Raw genomic sequence first — 20,390 nt, 5'->3', positions numbered from 1 at the left:
TCACACAGAGATATTGAGAAAACCCACAGGTGAACTGTTGTTTCTTACTGCAGACATGCACTTTAATCACCAGTGTAAGGCCTCTGTTCCTTTAGTGAGCAGTGGCCACTGTGTGTTTGTGCCATATCTAGCACAATGGATGTCAGAACCAGTGTGCAGTTAGTGTTAATGTATTTCCTCTAGTTGCTGACTAGAACAGAAAGAATCTATCCATATTGACCTATAATGTTTACAAATGGCTTTTATTTTTAAATAAGCGATCAAAATGGAAGTCAGAGAAATAAACAGATGCTTTACTGGTTTTGTTTAGAAAGCTGAAAAGAAGTGGGAAGAAAAAAGACAAAACCTTGATCACTATAATGGAAAGGAATTTGAAAAGCTCTTAGAAGAGGCCCAGGCCAATATAATGAAGTCAATTCCTAATCTGGAGATGCCTCCTCAGCCAGCAGCCCTGCCTAAAGGGGATGCAGCAGAAAAGCTAGAAGTCTCAGGTAAGGTTTTCTAGAGTAAATGGCACTAAAGAATTGCATATCTGGAAAAGAGAGGTTATTTTTCTGACTTTCTAGAATGGTTTCAATTTACAGATTTTTGTGATCTTGGGGAAGGGCAAAGCAATCTCTGAATACACAAAAATCTGCTTTTAAAAGCAAGAATAACTTGCTATGCGTTGGTAGACCAGCAGTAAAAATTGGCAGTAGCAGGCAGGAAGATCCAGATTAGGTTTTAGGAAAAAAACTCATAACGAAAAGGACGGCATGAGGCAATGAGGAGGATGCAAGGTCCCCGTGATTGGAGAGAATGGCTTAGACTAGCATTGATCAAGAATAAGTAGAGCTACTCTGTGGTAGCCAAGGTGATGGGATGCCCTTCCAGTCCTATTTCTTTCACATTTTAACATACAAATCCATGTTTGAATTTCTTCACAATTCAAAAAGCAAAGAAGATGCCTCAGACAAACGCTGGATTTATCCCATTAGCCAAACGTGAATCAGCTGTAAAATTCTTATCCAACTACTTAAGCAATACTACATCTAGCTCTACTACTACATTTGTCTCTGACAGAGGCAATGGGAGATACTGTCTGTGGGGAGCTGCCTTCTGCAGTCTGCTAGTAGTCTCCCAGTAACCCAGCAACTGATTTTAGAGGGAATATCTCCTCCTTTTCATATCCATTATGAAACTTTGACACAGTAATTCCTCTACACCTGCTTATACAATTTGCATCCCCGCAGCTGTGGCAGCAAGCTCTCTGTCTTGTGAAGGAGCTTTCCTTCATCTGTTTTAAACTGATCATGTACCAGTTTCACCAAGCTCCCCATAGTTCTGATATTCTGCAATTTGGCAAAAAACAGCTCTGCATTCCCTTTATAAAATCATGAAATCATGGAGGCAGTGGATAAACCTTTATCATATCCTGGAGCTCTCAGCCTGCCCCACAGACTTCAGACTGCAAACTTGCAGCATTTCTGGTCCCTCCGTCCAGGCCAGCTGCTCCCTCCCTGGGTTAGATTCTATTGTCCTTCTCTAACTCCGCTGTGTCCTTCTGGAGCTGTGGAGGTCAGAGCTGCGTGCTGCACTCAAGGTGTTGGCATGCCAACCTTGTAAATAGCTGAAAAACAATGCCCTGGGGTTTGTGTGGACAAATTCATGTAGAATTTAGGAGGAGTGTTTTGAGATCCAGCATTTTGTTCTGGGTGCACCCTTGACACTGCCAAGTTGTTGCTTCTTGGATGTTTCACAACATACATGTTTAAAATAAATTCTGTTGAACCTCTCAAAATAATTTTAGAGTTCTGGCACCATTCAGTGAGGTTACTGGCTATCAACACAATTAGCTTGTATAATGTGTGGCATAAATAGAAAAAGTGCAAAAAAAGTACCATATGGGTGCAGTGAGCTGTGACATCTTAAAAAGTGCAAGGCACAGTAACTGAGAAGTTTTGTAACTTGCATAGCTAACTAATCCACTTCTAGAATACAGTTTTGCACAGTGTGCAGCCAGCAGATTTAAGAAGAAATTTGATGAGATTGAGACATTTGCCTTCTGTTGTGCATAGTGAATCCTGTAATAATAACATGCATACAGGAACAGCAAAATTTTTCCTTCATATCTGATGAAATATCTCACATACCACTCAGCTCTTCTGTGATTCAGGATGAAAAGTTCAATATCAGTCTGCTGTAGATTAGAAAACTGAGCACTATAAGAAAAGACAGACCACCTATTTACCAATATAATACATAACAAATTTTGGCCATAAATTAGCAGAGCCCTCCTTTAGCTCAACTGCAGAACCCAGATAGATCATGTTGCCAGATTATGTTGTCTCAACCATTCTCCACACAGAACCTCTCCCAATGAAGAAAACCCTTTTTTTGCTCTGCAAAGCACAAAGCAAAGTAAAATTACACACTTTGCACAGTCTTTCAGAGGACTGTAAATATTTCTTTAGTGTCTTGACTCTGACACATCTTTGTATCAACATTGTTCAGTGAAAAATTTGAGGAATATTTCTAGCATGTACATTAGAAATTGGGCTCCTTCATCTCTCTTTGTTTCTTCATATATGAGAATGCCCTGATTTTTGCAATTGCTGAGTGATCAGTAGCACTTTTTCATTAAAGACAGTTTATCTGACTGTCTCAAGGCAGGCATTATTATTTTGAAATCTTTTGGATTTATTTTGGTACAAGTAGAAGTCTGTATGGTGGAAGAAATTAATTCCAGTCTATCTGTGCCTGTTGAAGAATGCTGCAGTTTAGTGAAACAACTGGCAACAAACAACTCCCATTTTGTTCACAGAGGTGCTGAGCACTTTGGCACCAAAGATAGGGTTCCATAAAGGGTAGGGTTTGTTCATGGGCAATCTCAGGATCAGTGAGTTGAACTTATTCAATTACTCCTCCCTCTTTAAATATGCCAGAACTCAGCCATGGGGCGGGGGGAAAGCATCAGAATAAGGTCTTTCACTCAATTTTTTTCCTCCAAAGTTTTTTTCCTTCCCATTTATATTGGAGAAATATAATTTTTAGTAAATAAAGCTTCAAAGGTGGATTTCTATTTTACGTCTTGCCCAGTGTCACTGTACTGACTGTGAGCAAACCCCATCACCACCTCTCTGTAATGACTCCAGGTAAAGGATGTGAAGGGAATTAGCCTCGATAACCTGTGCACGTGCCACACTCACTGACAACTTCTTTTACCTGTATTCCTCCTTTTTATCTCTCATTTTGAAGATGGAGATGGATGTCTCAGAGATGTGAATGAGATGGTAGGAATCATGCTCTCTTTGTGTCTTCCACGTCTCTCATCCAGTCTTACTCTCATTAAGTGGGAGAAAAACTTGGACATTCTTGCAGTCAGAGCCACTACCAGTTTGAGAGTAATGGGTCGGGCCTATTAAAAGGAGCGCAAGGATTTGCAAAGATCCTACATCATAGTCTGCTAAACAGCATCTTTTACAGCAGCAGATCTTACTTTGGACTGGTAGGACTACATCTGATGTAATTAAAAAAAACTGAGTGGTGTGTATTGACCAAGGAAGTGGTCAAATGTAAAGTGCATCTGGAAATTCCTGCAATCCTGCACGTGAGTGTCAGATAACCAGGGAGGGATATAATACAACAGAACATTTCATTAAGCTTAAGCATCTTCAAAGAACATTTGAGCTAAGAAGGGAACAAAGATGAGGCTGGGTCAGACAAGGGCTCTGTCCAGCCCCAGTGGCCAGCTGGAGCATTGGAGGAGCCTGACACAGCCCCAGGAGTGTGCAGTTGGGCAATTACTTGCCCAGAGGGAACACTTAGCCCTAAACAGCTGGGTAATCCCAAAAGCAGGAGGTTTTATCTTTCTGGACTGTATTTATTCCAGCTGTTTATATAACACTGAGTAGCTGCAGAAAGGTCATTCTTTTGCTCTTGTAAATGAACATTGTAAACGGCAGTGTGAAAACAGTGGCTTTTGCCATGTATTATGCCTGTGAGAAGGAACATATAGGGGCAGGTCACGAGCAGGGTAATGCTGCTTCTGAAAAAAGTGCTGTCCAGAGACAGTGGGGAGGAGGAAGTGGCAGCTGGTGGGGAAGCATAGTCAGGGGGAATACCAGTTTCAGAAACTGGTCTTCTCTTGGAAGACTCTCCTCAGATAGCAAGGGCTGGTTCTGCTCAGCCTTTGTGTGTGGTATTTGAATCTTCTTGGGTAAGACAAATGTATATAGGGCTCTTATATGGTAATTCAAGGGCAAAACTGTGCATTCCTGGAATAGTAGTAAATAAAGTGAAAATAAATGCCTTTCCAGTTGAGGCAGATATGCAAATACTGTTTTCCTCTCCTTCACCTATGCTTACTTTGTGCTGCTCTGCTCCTGCAGAAGAACTTCCTGATGGAGAACAGGATAATGACAAGCTGACCAAGTCTCCACCTCCTCCACCTCCACGGCGCAGTTACCTGCCGGGGTCAGGACTAACCACAACAAGATCGGGAGATGTTGTCTATACAGCCAGAAAAGAGGCTGCTGCTGTCAAGGTTTGATGATTCATACTCTAGGCAGTCAGACTGTTGATGAGTGGTTGGCAGAGAGACAGGCCACAGGCTTGGGTCTATGAAATAATGTTGAGACAGAGCTATGTCCTGGAGAGCTACTGAGACTGCTTACCAGGATACACTTCTCTTAGGCCAAATGAACAAGTAGGATTTGACCAGTTCTGTTTACAGGAGTCTTGCTGCTCATATTTCCTAGCAATGTAGAAGGCAAGTTACAGGCTGTTTTCCTTTAGAGTGGTAAGAAGATTAAAAATAAAAAAAAAAAGCATGCTTTAGACAGATGGGGACGATCAGCTCAGATTTCAGTGTTGTTACAGAAATGTTGCAAATTAGTTTCTTTGGGCTTCTTTTCCCCATCTACTCTGTTCTCTGAAGGAAGTGGAGGGAAGTCCAAATTAGGAAGCTTTTTAATCTGTGAACATGCAATATCATCAGCGATATTGGTTGCTTTTGAACTGATGAAGTAGCAGGAAGAGGGACATTGCAATAGGGGAGTTGCAGTAGTGTTGAATTTTCAGTGTTTGCTTTGCATCAGGAGGGCTCAACTATATCATGTCTGTGCTTTCTTATCCACTTGTAGGAATGCAGTGAGGATGTTGGGCAAATAGCACAATCCAAAGCCCCTAAAGAGGATCAGGCATTGTCTCGGAGCACAGGACATGCTATAGCATCAGCTGCAAAAGATGAAGAGGAAGAGGAAGGAGATAAAATAATGGCTGAATTACAGGTATGCCTTTTGGGTTGCACATGAAGACACCTGTGCCTGGTATAATTTCTAGGGCCTCAGCACTGTTTCTGGCTCAGAACATGAAGGGAAGTAGGTCTGCCAGTCTCACCCAGTCTCACATTGTTGCACCGAGTGGTACACTTTTTGGAAGCACCACCCAAATTTTGTTCAAGAGGTCTGAAGCTGAGAGAGTGATTGAGGATGTACTAGCTGCCACTGGAGAAGCCTGCAAAGGTAGATGGGACAAGTAAAATATTGGTGTGCATTTGGTGTCGTTGTCCCCGGCCTAGTATTGCTCACCTAGTACCAGACTTGCAAAGTGCTGAGAGCTTTGTTAACTTCAGTAGGAACCAGAGAATGTGGGCTCTGCTTCTGGTGGGCTGTGCTCACTCATTCTGTGCTATGGTCCAAAGTTTCCTGGAGTGTTTGAGCACTGAGACAGTGCCTGTTCCCCGTCGTGTAACTGGTACATTATTCTGCTAGTGGCATAGAAGTAGTGCTCTCTTGCTGGTCCTTCACTTAACATCACATAGGCCAGTTTACTTCAGTGATGGCCATGCTGCTGTAAAAGCCAACTATTCCGGCTGCCATCAGTGAGCTCCAGCTTCCCAGGGGCACCTGCTGTCCTCTTCCATGCCCACATGAGGAAAGGAGATGTGGGTCAGCTTAACTGGCTATAACTTCTGACAGTGTGTTTCAGAGCACTGTCACGGCATGAGATGATTCGTGCTGTCCGCCTGCCAAAAGGTGGGTTTGGTGCTGCCCAGGGAGCACTTGCAGCTCGGGAGACATGGGCATTAAGCAGTAACTGTTATGTCTGATGGGTGCACCCTGCCCCTTTGCTCTGTTCTCACCCACCAGTGCTTCAGACAGCTGCTTTGCAGGGACCAACTGCAAATGACCAGCGTGACAGCAGAGCTGGGGACAGGGAAACTGTCACATCATCTCCTGTCTCTGGGAAAGCAGCCTGTCTGCCTTGCAACTGATGACAGTTGAAGTGGAGGTCAAGGTCTGGAAAGGGGGGCTGAGAGGGGCCAAGGAGGAGAAATAGGCGTGGTTGCTCAGCAGGAGGATGTGTGTTTAAATGATAGTTTTGGGGACTAGAAATACTCATTTTAAAGTGATACCAAATGCCAGGTATATTTTAGAAGGTTAACAGAGTACCATGTTTTAGAAAGGGCAAATTTCTTGATCTAGGAGCTACAGGCTTATTAGTTTGATGTCAGTCATAGGTAGAAAAAATGGAAAATTATGTATGAGATTCAATCAGTGAAGAGCTAAAATACAGATATAAACAATTATGCTGTAAATACAATGCAGTGGAGCATAGATCTGTCAAAGCAAACAACACTCTTTGATCAGGTAACAGGTTTAACTGCTTAAACTGAATTATATACCTATACACATTTTTGATCAAACATGATACAACATTCTGATAAAAATATCATACCTCAGAGTATACCAGAAAAACCCTATCATAGGACAATTGAGTTGACTGGGTTTGAAAGCACTGCCCTTGGTGCAGGTGTTTATAGCCAAGTCCCGTAGGGGTCAGCTACGGGCCCAGTGTCACTCTGTACTTTCATCAAGAGCCTAGAAATACATTTAAAATTATGATAGCAATCACTTAATGGTCATGTGGACTATAAAGTCCGCATGAAGAACAACAACATATAGTCCAGGCCACAACTGCTTGGACAATGTCTTGAAAAAAAACCAGGATTTGCAGTAACAAGTTGACAGGAGCTCCCAGGTCAGTGCTGTTGCTACAAAATTGTGTCTGCTTTAGATGTAGATGTGGGAACAGAGAGTATTTTCATCTCTGTATACAGGATCAGCGAGATGAACACTGGGCTGCTGCACCCATATCTAAGTATCCATGTGTCCCTCATTTGAAAAGACTGTTAACAATATGAAGGTTTGGGGAAGAGTACAATGTGACGATTTTTAATATAGCAGAAAAAGGCATAATAATAAGCAGCTGCTGTAGCACAAAATGTATTTGGAGATTGTTACAGATATTTCAGAGCAAAGTAGGTAAATTAACAGATTACCAAAGGGAAATAGTGGCTTCTTTGTCACTTGAAGCCTGAAGGACTTTGGGGATGCCTGACTCAAACCTACATCACTGGTCTCACAAATAGGTAAACTATTTGTGGGGAAAAGTCCATATCTTGCATTATGAGGAGCAACACTATTTTTTCTATTAGTTTCATGTCATCTTAGGTACTCTGGTCTATAAACACAATTGGGATGTGGTGGAAAAAACAGAAGAAACTCTACATCCTGATTTTTTCACTGTATTTTTTTAATTATTCTTTCTTTTCTGATTTGCATAAACATGCAATACATATTGGGATTACAGTCTTTAAAGAACAGACCTGATTCTAATTGTAATCAGGGCTCTTCATTTCATGAGTTACCAGGAATTAAATAATTTCTCTAATACATGGTATAAAAATAAAATCTTTCTGCACGTCATGGTGTGTCTGACTCCTGTAAGCACTTCTCCCTCTTCGCTTTGGCTGGCGGAGATGTCCTGCCAGTACATCTCACTGAAGGTGTGCTGTGCCAGTAGAGGCCTGCAGAAATTCCAGGGATGCACATTTGCAGCCAGCACTGCACAGTGATAGTGGCAGTGATAGTTTTGCTCCTCCAGATCTAGGAGCCAACTGCATAGAGAAACTCAAAGGAAATGGAGGGAGGATAGCGAGATAAAGGGATAAAAAGTCCAGGCCATGCCTTGGGGTACACATGGTGGAAGGCCAGTGGTCCACAATGTCCATATGTGTGGGACTGTCACCGTCTGGTGCATTAATGAAGACTGTGGTAAAGACACATCTCCATGGCTGAAGTTTTAATAACAGCTTGTGTGGGGAGAAGTGGAGTTATGCAAGTCTTGCATGACTACCAGCCACTAGGAAGTAGGTACTGTCACAAGCCAAAGTTTGTCATGGGCTTCCTACTTAAATTTGGATAGTCTGTAACACCTTGGTGTGCCTTCATCTCCCCATCTGCAAAATCAGAAATCAAGCTCATCCTCCTTACAGGGAGCACTGAGGTTGGCATGATGTTAGAGTGCGGTCTTGGCAGACCAGAGCAGATGCCCTGGTTCTCTTAGGCTGATAGTCTAAAATATCTATTATTTCACAAGCTTGTAGATAACATTGTGGACCTGTGACTATTAAAAAAAATGCTCTCTTTGTAGTCAGTCATCTCCAGACGTTTCTGTGTAAAAATTCTTGGTCTCCTGATAACCTGCAGTATTTATTTCCTAGGCTTTCCAGAAGTGCTCTTTTATGGATGTAAACTCAAACAGTCATGCTGAACAGTCCAGAAATGACACACATGTTAAAGACATAAGGCCTGGGACTTTAATGCATCACAAGGAAAAGAAGGTAACAAGTGGCAATTGTAAACATGCCACCCGGTCTTGGCATAACCTTCTTTCCTTCAAAACTAATCTTATATCTCACGTCCTGTTCTTTTTAACACCCACCCACCACTGCCCAGTGGCTTCTTTCCTTTTATCTCAGTATGGTTCAGAAACTCTCACATGGAACATTACAATAAACTACATTATGTGTCTCATCAGCAATTATACAGTGGTTGCATGAAGTTTTATGATTCTGTAAAATCAAAATTAAAAGAGGATCCATCAGTTTCTTCCAAAGAGATGTTCTTCTTAGAACATCCATCCTGTACTGTTCTGGCAGTGGATGGTGAAGCATCTCTCCTAAGCTTGATTCTCCTAGAGGGTAATAAATGGTTCCTCTCAGTCTCTAGAGCCAATTTAGAGAACTTCTGGTGTATTTTATTTCATTTGTTGGTCCCAGGAATAATTATTAGATATCCAGGAATCCCATTCAGTTTATTGGTTGACAGAGTCAAGGTGGATAAGCAGAATTTGCCCTTATGCTAAAAGTTAATGCCCAAAATTCACTCTTCAGTTGTGGGACTCAGAAGGAGGTGCCACGTATCTGGGGCTGTAGCCAAGCTGGGGTGAATTTCACAGCTGTGTCTGCACTGGAGTTGGCAATTGAGTTGATTGGTCTTAGTGGGCAGCAAATGAGCAGGATAAGAAAAGGACAGATATTTCTGCCCTTGGTTTTTCCGTGAAAGTTGTGTCACTGCTGGGTTTAGGGGGTCATGCAGGCATGACAACTTGTCAGCCAAATGCCACTTTGCAATGATGAGGGGTACAGAGGAGAAGGACACACAGCTCTTCAGCACAGCATTTCAACTTTGTCGTGCACTTTGTGTGTAAGGTCAGGGCATTGCACTGAAGGACTTGGCTTGGAGCTGCCCAAACAGCAGTTCTGCTGTAAAGCTGCAAACACCTGGCTGGGGGAGGGTAAATTAGGTCCATGGGTATGAGGGAAAAATTGCTTTGTTGTGGAGTGTATGACAGCATTACAGATAAAAAAAAAAAGGTGTGAATTCATCCTCATTACTACTGGAGAGTGAATGAAAAGATCATATTGTTACATGAAATTCTCGGTAACCACTCAGGACACTGCACATCCTGTAACATAAACATTTCTTTGAAAGGTGCTGCCAAGTAGTTGCCATAAGCTGCTATTTATTTGAATAACACAGAGTCCAGGAAATTAAGGCTAATGAGATCTGTTTTTGTAATCTGACATACAGAGTGTTTATTGACTTTAAATATGGAGCATTATGGTCATGATAAACTCATAGAGGAAATGAACTTAGTTGCAGTTTTATTTTTGTAGTAGAAAGGCAGCAGTTCCTAAAATGAGATCTATTGTACAGTGACACCACAAGATGTTGCACTGAGGCTTGGAACAAGAAGTGGAATTTGCTAAAAAAGATACAGTCAGCATATCCATAGGCAACAAGTGCCGTTAAGTGACTTGGCCTAATTCTAGGAGGGTCTGGCATGTGATGGGACTGGGAGGCACCACTTAGGAAGCTGGGGATCACAAGCCCTGGTGTTTTGTTCCAATGCAGGCTCTCAGCACGAAGTGCAGACAGTGTCAGCCTGCCCATTGATGAACCACTGCCTGTGCTGGTTTGCATGACAGCTCCTCCTTATTTAGAAATATGAGGGATGTCAAGGTATCCGTGGAGCAGCTGTTCAGCCTTGTTACTGCTGAACAAGCCTTTGTAGAGGTGAACTGTGATTCTGGTCTGTTGCTGACTTTCTCACTGCTGTGTTTTGATTGTGTGTAAAGTTTTTCTGTGTAAAATCCTCAGACAGTATATAAGAAAATATCACAAGGTGTAGAAACTATGCCTGGTGACCCTCAGAATGCATGGGGAGTGCATGCAATAGCCAACCTGGTGATTTCTGTACCGTCACTCATTCGTCTCAGTTGGGAGAGCAATGCTCCTGACAGTTCTGTACATCTTGATGCTTATATAAGTATAATCTGTCTTCTGGTGTGTTAGGAGTCAGCTTCTAGTGCCAAGCAATGTCAGCAGTATCGCTTTTGGTTCACTGTCTTCAGGCACTTGAGGCCAAGTTAATTTCATTGCTGGTGAGTTGTCTTTTGACTGTAGATTTCTCTCATGCTCTTTCATAGGCATGGTGTCTCTCCTCAGGTCATTCCTTCACCCTGATGATTGGTGTTTATCCTAAGCTGTCACTAGCACTTAAACCAAGCCCCAGAGAAAAGCCTGGTATTATGAAACAGCATCTTCAGGGGTCCTCACTTGAAAATAAAGAAAAATGGCCCCTTAAATTTGCTTTGCTGGGAATATACTACTTTTGAGCCAGTGGATGACCTCTTTGTGTGGTGTTTGGAGTTCTGGTTTAAACGAATATAGTTCAATGTTTCATTCTGCACTTCCACAGGCACTGCAGGGTGCCACTGATCATTTTGAAGGAATACCTTTAAGCTGCAGCAAGGAATTTGCTTAGCCTGTGATGATATTAACTGTGACGGAGCAGTGCTGCTCAGGTGTGAGCAACATTAGAAGCAGCAAAATGTAACTTGAAAATCAGCTTTTACCGGTATAAAACTTTCTTTCAAGGTGAGCCAGACTCTTGCGTTTGGCTCTCCGGAGAGCGAGCAAGCCATAGCCCCCTGCTGTCAGCCCTTCCACATCAGGCTTTCTTTGATGTGTCCCAGCAGAACGTGATCGGATACTGTGAATCTTTTCAACTTGAATCTTATAAAAACCTGGGATTTTTTTTAGCTGTAAGGTGAACAGGTCGAGGTAGCACTGAGTTGGAAATAAGGTAATTAGTGTGCTTTTGCATATTCTGGAGGCCTTGTTAAAACAAGGTAACATCCCATCCTGACCACATGCATAGCACAAAGCAGGAACATCATGCACTGTTCTGCCAGAATTTGGAATTTTGCCCCGATGAGAGACAGAAATCAGATGACAACTTCAGACATGTCTCTGCAGCTGTAAATGGAGTGGTGAGTTCACGAGGTCTGCACTTCCCCTGAGATTAATTTTGGGGGAAAAAAAAAAGTCCTGTAAAGGTAAAAAGCCCTGAATAACTAAGTAATCCAACTTTCCCCCTTAGGTGTATGGGGCTACAACAGGATCTCCCACAGATAGTGATCATCCTAAAGAGAAGAGGGAAGGGAAAACTGAAGAAGAATTGGGTTCTGATTCATCCAGTACAGCTGACAGTAAAATTGGCTTTTCAATGAATGACAGTCCTACATTTAGCAAGGGTTTGTTTGTAGACAGTACAGACTATTCTAACAAAAACCTTCAGAATAAGAGCACAAACCTGTCTGGTGTCAGTTTGCCAGAGGATGACAGACGAAGAGGGGCTCAAGATATTTTAGGATCCCATATTCCAGCTGCTGAAACTGGAAAACAAAAGCCAAACTACAGACTCTCAAGAGATGCTCACCAGGGCCTGCCACAGGGTGAAGCCTTGCAGAGCACAGGCAAGCACATCCTCGTCAGCAGCGTTGCCCCTCTCGTGAGGCACACCCAGGAGGCCACAGGGCCTCAACCTGCCTCGCAGGAGCAAGAAGGTTCTGCGGTGAACTACAATCAGGTTGTGCTAAGACCCAAAGTGTCCAGAAGTAATAGTTTGAACAGCATTGAAGAGATAGACTCTCCAGCTACTTCTCCAAGTGAAGACAGCCCACCCACAGAAAACATCGCCTTCATGATTACCAAAACAGCTGTGCAGGTCCTCTCAAGCGGAGAAGTTCACGATATAGTCAGCCGGAAGGGAGGAGATGTGCAAACAGTGAACATTGACGCGAGGAAGGACGTGGCATCAGAGAAAGGTATCCCAGAGAACACAGACAGCGAAGAGCCAGTGGTGTGTCTGGACAAAAAACCTGTCATCATCATTTTTGATGAACCAATGGATATCAGGTCAGCATATAAGCGGCTTTCTACAATTTTTGAGGAATGTGATGAGGAGCTGGAAAAAATGATGACAGATGAAAAGATAGAAGAGGAAGAGGAGGAGGAGGAAGACAATGAAACACATGAAGTCTCTGAGAGGCAGAAGGAAGAGTCACCAGTAGTTAATGACAGAAAAGCAACTGCAGAGCATTCAGCAGCTCACAGTCTCCAAGAGCCGTACCTGTTTAACCTTCAGTCTGACTCTGCAGAAAGCAGACCTCCTGCAGAAGAGGAAAACACAAATTTGAACAAATACCGTCAGATCTATGGGCTAAACATAGAAGCAAACTCAGACTCTGCTGATCAGTTTGGAAGCAGGCAGGATGCTAAGAAAAAATTCAAGTTTAAATTCCCTAAAAAGCAGCTGGCTGCTCTGACGCAGGCGATACGGACAGGAACCAAGACTGGGAAGAAGACCTTACAGGTTGTGGTCTATGAAGAAGAGGAGGAAGATGGGACCCTGAAGCAGCACAAGGAAGCGAAGAGATTTGAAATCACTGGGTCTCAGCCTGAGGAGAGTGACAAAAGTCCTTCTGGGAAGCAAGAGGGACCCTCCGGAGCTGCAGTGCCCCTATCTAGGACTGATGAAATTCGACAGAGTACATACAGGACACTAGACAGCCTTGAGCAGACTATAAAGCAGCTGGAAAACACCATCAGTGAAATGAGTCCAAAACCTATCCCTGAAAACACATACACCTCTGAGGGAAGCACTGTCCCCTTCTCTGCCCAGATAGTACCAGAGACCCCATCCCGAGAGCGTGTAGTGCTGGATGAGAACCTTGCTGGCGTAGAGCCCCCTGCGTCCATCCCAGCCACTTCACGTAAGGTACCTTAGTCCAAGAAATCGAACCTCCAGCTGCTTTCTAAAATCTGCAATAATCACCATTAAACAAGAGGGTCTTGTGATTTGTTTGCTTCCTTTCAGGTGGCTTGTTTGGGCTCCCCACAAGGTGTCTAACAGCTAATAGACCAATGGTTTTGGGGATTTTTTTAATCTCTGCTGCTGATTGGTGATGGGCAAATGCAGGGGAGCTGGGCCGAATAATCTGCTGTGTGAAATGACAAGCGTCACTGACATGAAATCCAGGCTGATCAGTAGCTGAGCAGTTTTCTCCATTTGATTCTGGAAATTAACACCTGCGGTGTGAAGCTCCTGAACTTTCCCTGCATGTAGTACTGTGGCTTTTTTTTTTTGGCGCATGGTGTGCAGTCCTCTCTTGGAGCACCGTGGTACTGATCACACCTTCTCCTTGTCTCCCCTCCCTGCCCCTCCACTCATTTCCGCAGGGCTCCAGCGCTGCCTCCCAGACAAGCCGGATGCCAGTCCCCATGACTTCAAAAACTAGACAAGGAAGCATGGAGAAATCCGGCAAACAGCACAAGCTGCAGGATCCACGCCAATACAGACAGGTAGTTTTACCCTAAACCCAGTGTTTGGATGGACATTTCATGTTGTTTGTTTATTTAAACTCCAGTAACTGACTGAGATTATACCAAATATCGGATGCCTGAGGTCTAACTGGACGTCCTGGATCCTGGGGGCATGACAGTACTGATCTTTTCACCATGCTTGTGCATGCATGTCTGCAATAAAACACCTGCTGCTTTTTTATTTTTCTCTTTTGTTTGTTTGGTTTGGTTTGTTTGTTTTGGGCTTTTTTTCCTTTTAACTGTGGTATTCAGCTGTAATTTTAAGATGTCAACTACGTGTTTACTTTCTATTTTGTAAATGTGGTGGTTCCTTAAGAAAACTGGGAATGCTTCTATTCAGAGTGTCTTTACAGGAAGCCTTGGACACTAACCTGTTGGTGTAGAGGTGGCAGTAGGTGCACATTAACTCTCCAGCCGGACATGTCTATTCACATGTTAATAACCCAGCATGGCCCTCGTAGTGACTGGTCTGTAACCCATAGATCACGCCTTCTCACAAAGCTCTGTTGGCTTTCACTCTCTCTATGCACTTTTCGTTGGGCACTTTGGGTTTTCTACCAGGTCCAGTCCATGGCTGCAAGACGTAGCTCAGGCCTTGAACTGTTAATTCTGATTCTCTGTAGGGCTGTTTTCCCAGGTCCTGTTGGTTTATCATGTTACTGGCTTTCTGACAAACTGTCTCCTGCCATCTTTATTTGCAGGCTAATGGAAGTGCTAAGAAAGCTGGTGGGGACTGTAAGGCTACTTCCCCTACCCTACCTGCTTCTAAGATCCCAGCCTTTTCTCCCACTTCTGGGAAAAGCAGCTCAGCACCTGCTTCTAGCGGTGACAGCCCTAACCCTCTTAATCCACCTACTAAAACCTCCATTCCTTCCTCCAACCTTCTCGGTCCTCAGTCAGGTCGCATAACTTACTCTACCTCCCTCATCCCTTCTGTCTCTAACGGCTCCTCCAAGTTTCAGAGCCCCACTTACCCAGGGAAAGGTCACCATCTCTCCTTCTCGCTACAGACTCAAAACGGCCGGCCACCCCCTCCTTCCTCCTCTCCCCCCCCCCCCTCCTCTCTCTCCCCCCCTTCACTGAACCAAGGTATGAAGAGCATCAGGACAATCCACACACCTAGTTTCAACAGCTACAAGGCACAGAATGGAAATGCCGGCAAGTCCGCGCCATCCACGGTCAAGGAGCCATCCTAAAGGCTAAGCACGGCACACCTGCCAGGTCACCAAGGCTTTTTGTTCATTTTCTGCAGCCAATATTTTAACCAGGGAATGTAACCATTTAACTGTATTGCTGGAGGCTTAATACTAATCACGTGCTAAATATGAATTACTACACTAGATTAGAGTGAAGCTTTTTGAAAAACTGTTGCTGTTGTAGTGATAAAAGAGCATTTTCTTCCTATAGGCAGCACCTCTTACAAAAAGTGCGAAGGTGTGTGAGTGAACTTGACTGCGTGTGCACAGCGGTGTACTGAGCATGGGGAATTGTATGGTTAAAAATTTAGTAAGTTGTTTTGTATAAAGCTATTTTTCATTATGGGGTCTAGAAGTGAACAGAGATATACTAAAGTGTGATTATATTCAATTGTAAAACTGAAACTAAAATATTTTTCTTTTATTTTGGTGTTATTTAGCTTTGTTACAGATTTCTATTTTTGTCAACAAATGTCATGGTTCCTTTCGAGATCTTTTTGCCAAAACATTTTGATACTATTGTAATGTACATTTGAAAGTAGTATGCTGGACAGTAAACCTCTACACAAGAAACAAAACAAGACTGGTCTTATGTGTGTATGAGGCAACTTAAACTATTGCACTGCCATTCAGAGTATATTTAAGAATTTGCCAGCCAAGGAAAAAAATAAATTCTTTTACACATATAGATAGTTGCTGATTACTTTTTTTCTTAGCTAAATCCACCCTTTTTCCTTCAGTTTTATTTTACTGAGTCCTGGTACCCCATTAATGCATTGCATTGTGGATTTTAAAATGTACACTTCAGTACTGTTCTGTATACTGGCAAACTTTTGTACATATCTATAAATATCTATAAATAAAGAAATACTGTATGTGGCTGGGCACATAGAGTAGTTTTACCACACCAAAGTTAATTTTTATGCATGCTTAAAAATATATATGGGGAAGGGTTGAAAAAGATGGATATCAGTTAAATAGGAAAAGACCATAGCTCATGATTTTGTAAATAAATTTATTTGTATAACACCATAATGTAATATACAGAACTATGATAAGTAAAGATCTTTACAAAAATAAAGGGCTGCATGCTTATATATTTGTATTTGTATTTTCGGCTGGTCTCAATTAGCTGCTAAGGTGTTTGCCTGAGAGCATTAAGCCATCAGGAGAAAAACTGACTTTATTTTCCCTGGATTAAGCCATCCATAATTAATAATTTTAAAATTAAAGCTCATTGCTGGAACTCCCAGTTAGAAAACCAGCAAGGAGAGAAAAACCTTGGACTGACTATCTTCTTTTCCATCTTTAAGTGTTCTTTGTTACCCCTTGTGAAAAGGGAAGTTTCTTTTAAGTGTCGTTTCAAGGCTGTGCCCTCAGATGGTGCATCCCACGCAGGCAAATAACTAGAGAATGTAAACATTAGCATATACCTCACAGACACAACACACAGTCTAGTTCCAGCAGGATCCTGCTGAGTGCCATCCCCTTGGCTGCCATAGCAGCAAAGGCCCTGGTGCTTGCAGAGCACGGGAGCTTCAGTGTGGGGCTGAGATGAGCCCAGGACAGGCTGGGTAGCTCCAAAGCCAAAGTGAAGTGTTAGGCACGTTCAGAGTGCCCACACTGAACCACCGGAGTGAAGCCAGTTCTCTTCCAGCCACTGCGGAGCAGCAGTGACTGGTGGTTCCAGAGCCTGGTTTGTTTTCTACTTCCTCACATGCTGAGTACACGACTCCCTTGCTCTGAAGGGAACTCACCTCATCTGATGCCGTGGTTTGTTACCAGGTTCCCCACACAACAGACAGCACACATAGGGAGCACCAGCAGGCCTGATACCACACTCCTCCTTTACGGTACACAGCCAAAATGCAAGCTCAAGCTAAATGATGGGCATAGCATATTTTGTTCTTAAACTGTTAGTTTGACATTCCCCATGAGCAGGAGGGGTCCCCAGTGGCTCTGGCACTGCTCCCACTGCTGCTTCTTCAGGCGAGGGGCTACAGCAGCACATTCTCTGTATCGGGCTGAATTTAGACCCAGACTGTGGTTATACAAATAACCAGTGACCCTGCACAGTCACTAGTGGGCAGTAAGGCAGTGCTGTACGCACAGGGAATTATTGCTTGGGGTGGTGAATGTGGAAATTGCCATCAAGGAGTGAACACAACACCCACTTGAGGCCTCAGCTACACTGCTACCTGCACATCTTCCACGTTTTGTGCACGTGCTCAGTGCTGAGGTGCAGCACCTGCCAGGAAACATCGACAGGCTCAGCAAGCACATAACCCACATAATCCCAGCACAGGCAGCGCTGCCAGGACCATCGGGAGTCAGGCAGTGACACTCCCTCGCCATCCTGCTTGTACAGCAATGAAGTTGCCAGGTGTTCACAAATGCAGGCAGGAAAGAGCTGTGCACAGGCTGTAGCTCAGCACCAGGAATGTTTCTGAACACTGGGTAGAGTATTTAGAAAAATCATCAAGCCTGGAAATAAATACCTTGAGCACAGAAGAAATCAGCACCAGCCAGTGATGAGAAAGCCAGGTTTCCCACTGCAAATCAGTTAGGAAGAGCAGTTTTGGTAGAGTTGGCTGCAGCTGGACTTTGGAACAAGAGCCATGGAGCAGGTACCACTGCAACAGGGCTCTGCGCTGGCAGAGCAGCCCTTGGCCTCACTGCTCTGACACACCAGTAGTGAGGCAGTTCACCACTCCTTTTCGAGATGGAAGGAGCTGGAAGGTGAGCAGGACCTTCCTGCTGCCTGTTGTAGTCTGAGCCAGCCCAGAACTTCAGAGTAAGCCCATCCCTGTGTGCCAGCTGATTCCTCCTGTGGGAACTGCAGCACAAAGTGACACAGCACAGAGCCCCTGGCAGGGCAGGACACAGGTGGGAAGCCAGAGCAGAAGAGGATACATACATAGAGCAAGAAAAAGGAGGGATGTGCAGGACATTTCTGCCTAGAAGTGTACAGGGTCAAAATCCATCTGATCCCCACTAAGGGGCAGCTCTTCCATCATGCTTAAAAACTCACAGGTTCAAGAGCAGGTGGTCAAGGCAGATTTTTACAATCTCATGACTGGGAGCCACATGTACATGCACCACTTCAACGATGGCAGGCCTGTTAAGCCATTCCTGCTCCCAGCCATGCATCAGCCAACACCCTTATTTCCACAGGCTGACACAATTAATGGCTTGATTAGTACCTAAATGAGAATGGTGTGTTGACCTGGCTCTGAAAACAAGATCACAGCTTTTTGTAGCAGATGAGGCCACATTTCAAACTCTTTCATCCTGCCTGAACAAAGTGGAGAGGTTCTCCTCAGATGCAGCAGAGAGGAACCTGAAACCCTCATGTGCAGCTCAGCAAAGAATTTTCCTTCAGCTCTGCAGCAGCACAAAAGAAGAAGAAACTGTCTGAACTGTGGGCATGTCTTAATTCCACATTATCAGTCCTGTGAGCAATACTAATGGGGGACCTTAACAAGCCCTTTAAAGTCTAAAAAGCAGCCATACAGAACCTTCCAGCTCCCAGAAAATGCAGTTCAGACTAAACCACCCCCACTAAAGCAAGAGCTGCTGTTAGGAACCATTTTAAAAATCCAAACGCTATTGCTACCAACACAGTTCATACTTCCATTATCTCCCCTTCAGATCTCAGCCTAGGCCTGTCTCAACTTGCAGCTACAGAGCTCCAAGCAGTCCTCAGACCAGAAGTACTTTCCAAGCCAGTTTGAATCCTTCTGATGATCACAAATTGAGAAACAAAAAATGGACACAAATGGCAATGTTAAGAAGTTCTGCTTAAACATAAAAGAAGCACCTCTTTTAACTGTAAGTGTGACCAAACGCTGGCACAGGTTGCCCAAGGAGGTTGTGGAGCCTCCAACCTCGGAAATATTCAAAAACCAACCACAGCCTCAACCCAGAGTACCTGCCGTGGCTGCACTTGGCTGAGCTGGGGGTGGACTAGGAGATGCCCAGAGGTCCCTGCCCACCTCACCTGCAATGCAACCTTGTGCAACTGCCCAGCCCACTGAATCCAGCTTCTAGAGGAAATACTGGCACTAACAGTATCTACTTCAGGACAGCTTACTGTATGCACACACTTCCCTTCTTGAGTCAGTCAGACTGTCACCTTTCTGTTCCATGGGGGAGGGGGGGGGGGGGGGGGAACAGAAATAAAATAAAGCCCAATACCATCAAAAAGCACCACAGGTAAGGGTCTGAGGCAGCTGCTGTTAAGATCAGAGCATAGCAATGACTCCTAAAAATATCTGTCATCTCTTGCCACAGTGGTTGAAATTTAAGGTGGCTCCAGTCTTTAAAGAGCATAAAAAGCATCAGTGTTTTTCCACACTCAGATATGCAGTCACACACTACCTTCTTAAGGTGGAGCTCAGTAACCTCCTCTCCCTCATGCACATTATGGATTTGCTCCCTGCATCTCCCCTTCAAGTTGAGGGCTTCCCCAGGGCTTCCCTCCTTCCCACCCTGCCTGCCAGGTCATCTCCTTCAAGAGCTGATGTACCTGAAAAGGGTGGAGCAGTGGTGGTCCAAATGACTGTAATCCCTTTCTTACATCCCCCATGGACATCTTTGACTTATGTCCAAGCTCACTATGCAACTGCCCTGCAGCATCCACGCTGCCAGTGCAGCAGCAGACAAAACCATGGAGGCTGATGAGGCCTTAAATTTGTACCTGCAGAACTGTCAGCCAATGCAATTCCTGTTTTGTGTGGGGTTTTTTTAATAAGTTCCTAATTTTTCAGAAGATGTGTTCTTTTTGAGTCAATACAATAAAAGTTCTTTGTTCTCAAGCATAAACGTTGGCAGCCATGCATGTAGCTTCAGGATTAAAATTGTCAGTCATCTATAAACACAACAAAATGAAAATTAACTTGATTCACCAAATGGTTGTCAAATCAGAGTAAGATGCAGAGCCCCACAGCCCTGTGTACCTCTGTAAAGTACACTGCTTCACTGAGAAGATGCCTGCACCTTACTGTGGATGCTCAGCACACATTATGACAAGCATCTGAAAGCAATGATGGGACAAAATACACTTCCAGTAAAAGACAATGTGTGCTTGCTCATGAATAGCAGTACAGAGGCATGACAACGTTTTGTTGTGATT

The 20,390-nt window shown here is 43.9% G+C and overlaps 1 protein-coding gene across 20 annotated transcripts in view; it reads left to right on the top strand.

The window, feature by feature from the left end:
- KIAA1217 (KIAA1217 ortholog) overlaps window positions 1-16,143 on the top strand; it is a 353,867-nt gene extending 337,724 nt beyond the window's left edge. For 12 of the 20 annotated variants that reach the window (XM_027658718.1, XM_027658713.1, XM_027658714.1 and 9 more), the window contains 7 exons: window positions 311-491; window positions 4,371-4,525; window positions 5,124-5,270; window positions 8,549-8,668; window positions 11,776-13,455; window positions 13,917-14,039; window positions 14,762-16,143. In XM_027658718.1, coding sequence (XP_027514519.1) covers window positions 311-491; window positions 4,371-4,525; window positions 5,124-5,270; window positions 8,549-8,668; window positions 11,776-13,455; window positions 13,917-14,039; window positions 14,762-15,256 — 2,901 coding nt within the window. In that variant the 3' untranslated portion in view covers window positions 15,257-16,143. Of the gene's footprint in view, window positions 1-310; window positions 492-4,370; window positions 4,526-5,123; window positions 5,271-8,548; window positions 8,669-11,775; window positions 13,456-13,916 lie in introns of all 20 variants that reach the window. The other 8 variants (XM_027658729.1, XM_027658731.1, XM_027658727.1 and 5 more) reach the window with 6 other exon arrangements.
- Window positions 16,144-20,390: the final 4,247 nt, after the last annotated feature.

The sequence above is a fragment of the Corapipo altera genome, unplaced genomic scaffold, assembly GCF_003945725.1.
Source record: "Corapipo altera isolate COAL_440 unplaced genomic scaffold, ASM394572v1 63, whole genome shotgun sequence".
NCBI lineage: Eukaryota > Metazoa > Chordata > Aves > Passeriformes > Pipridae > Corapipo > Corapipo altera.
Note: the sequence above shows the minus strand (reverse complement) of the source record. Positions and strands in the feature narration are given on the sequence as shown.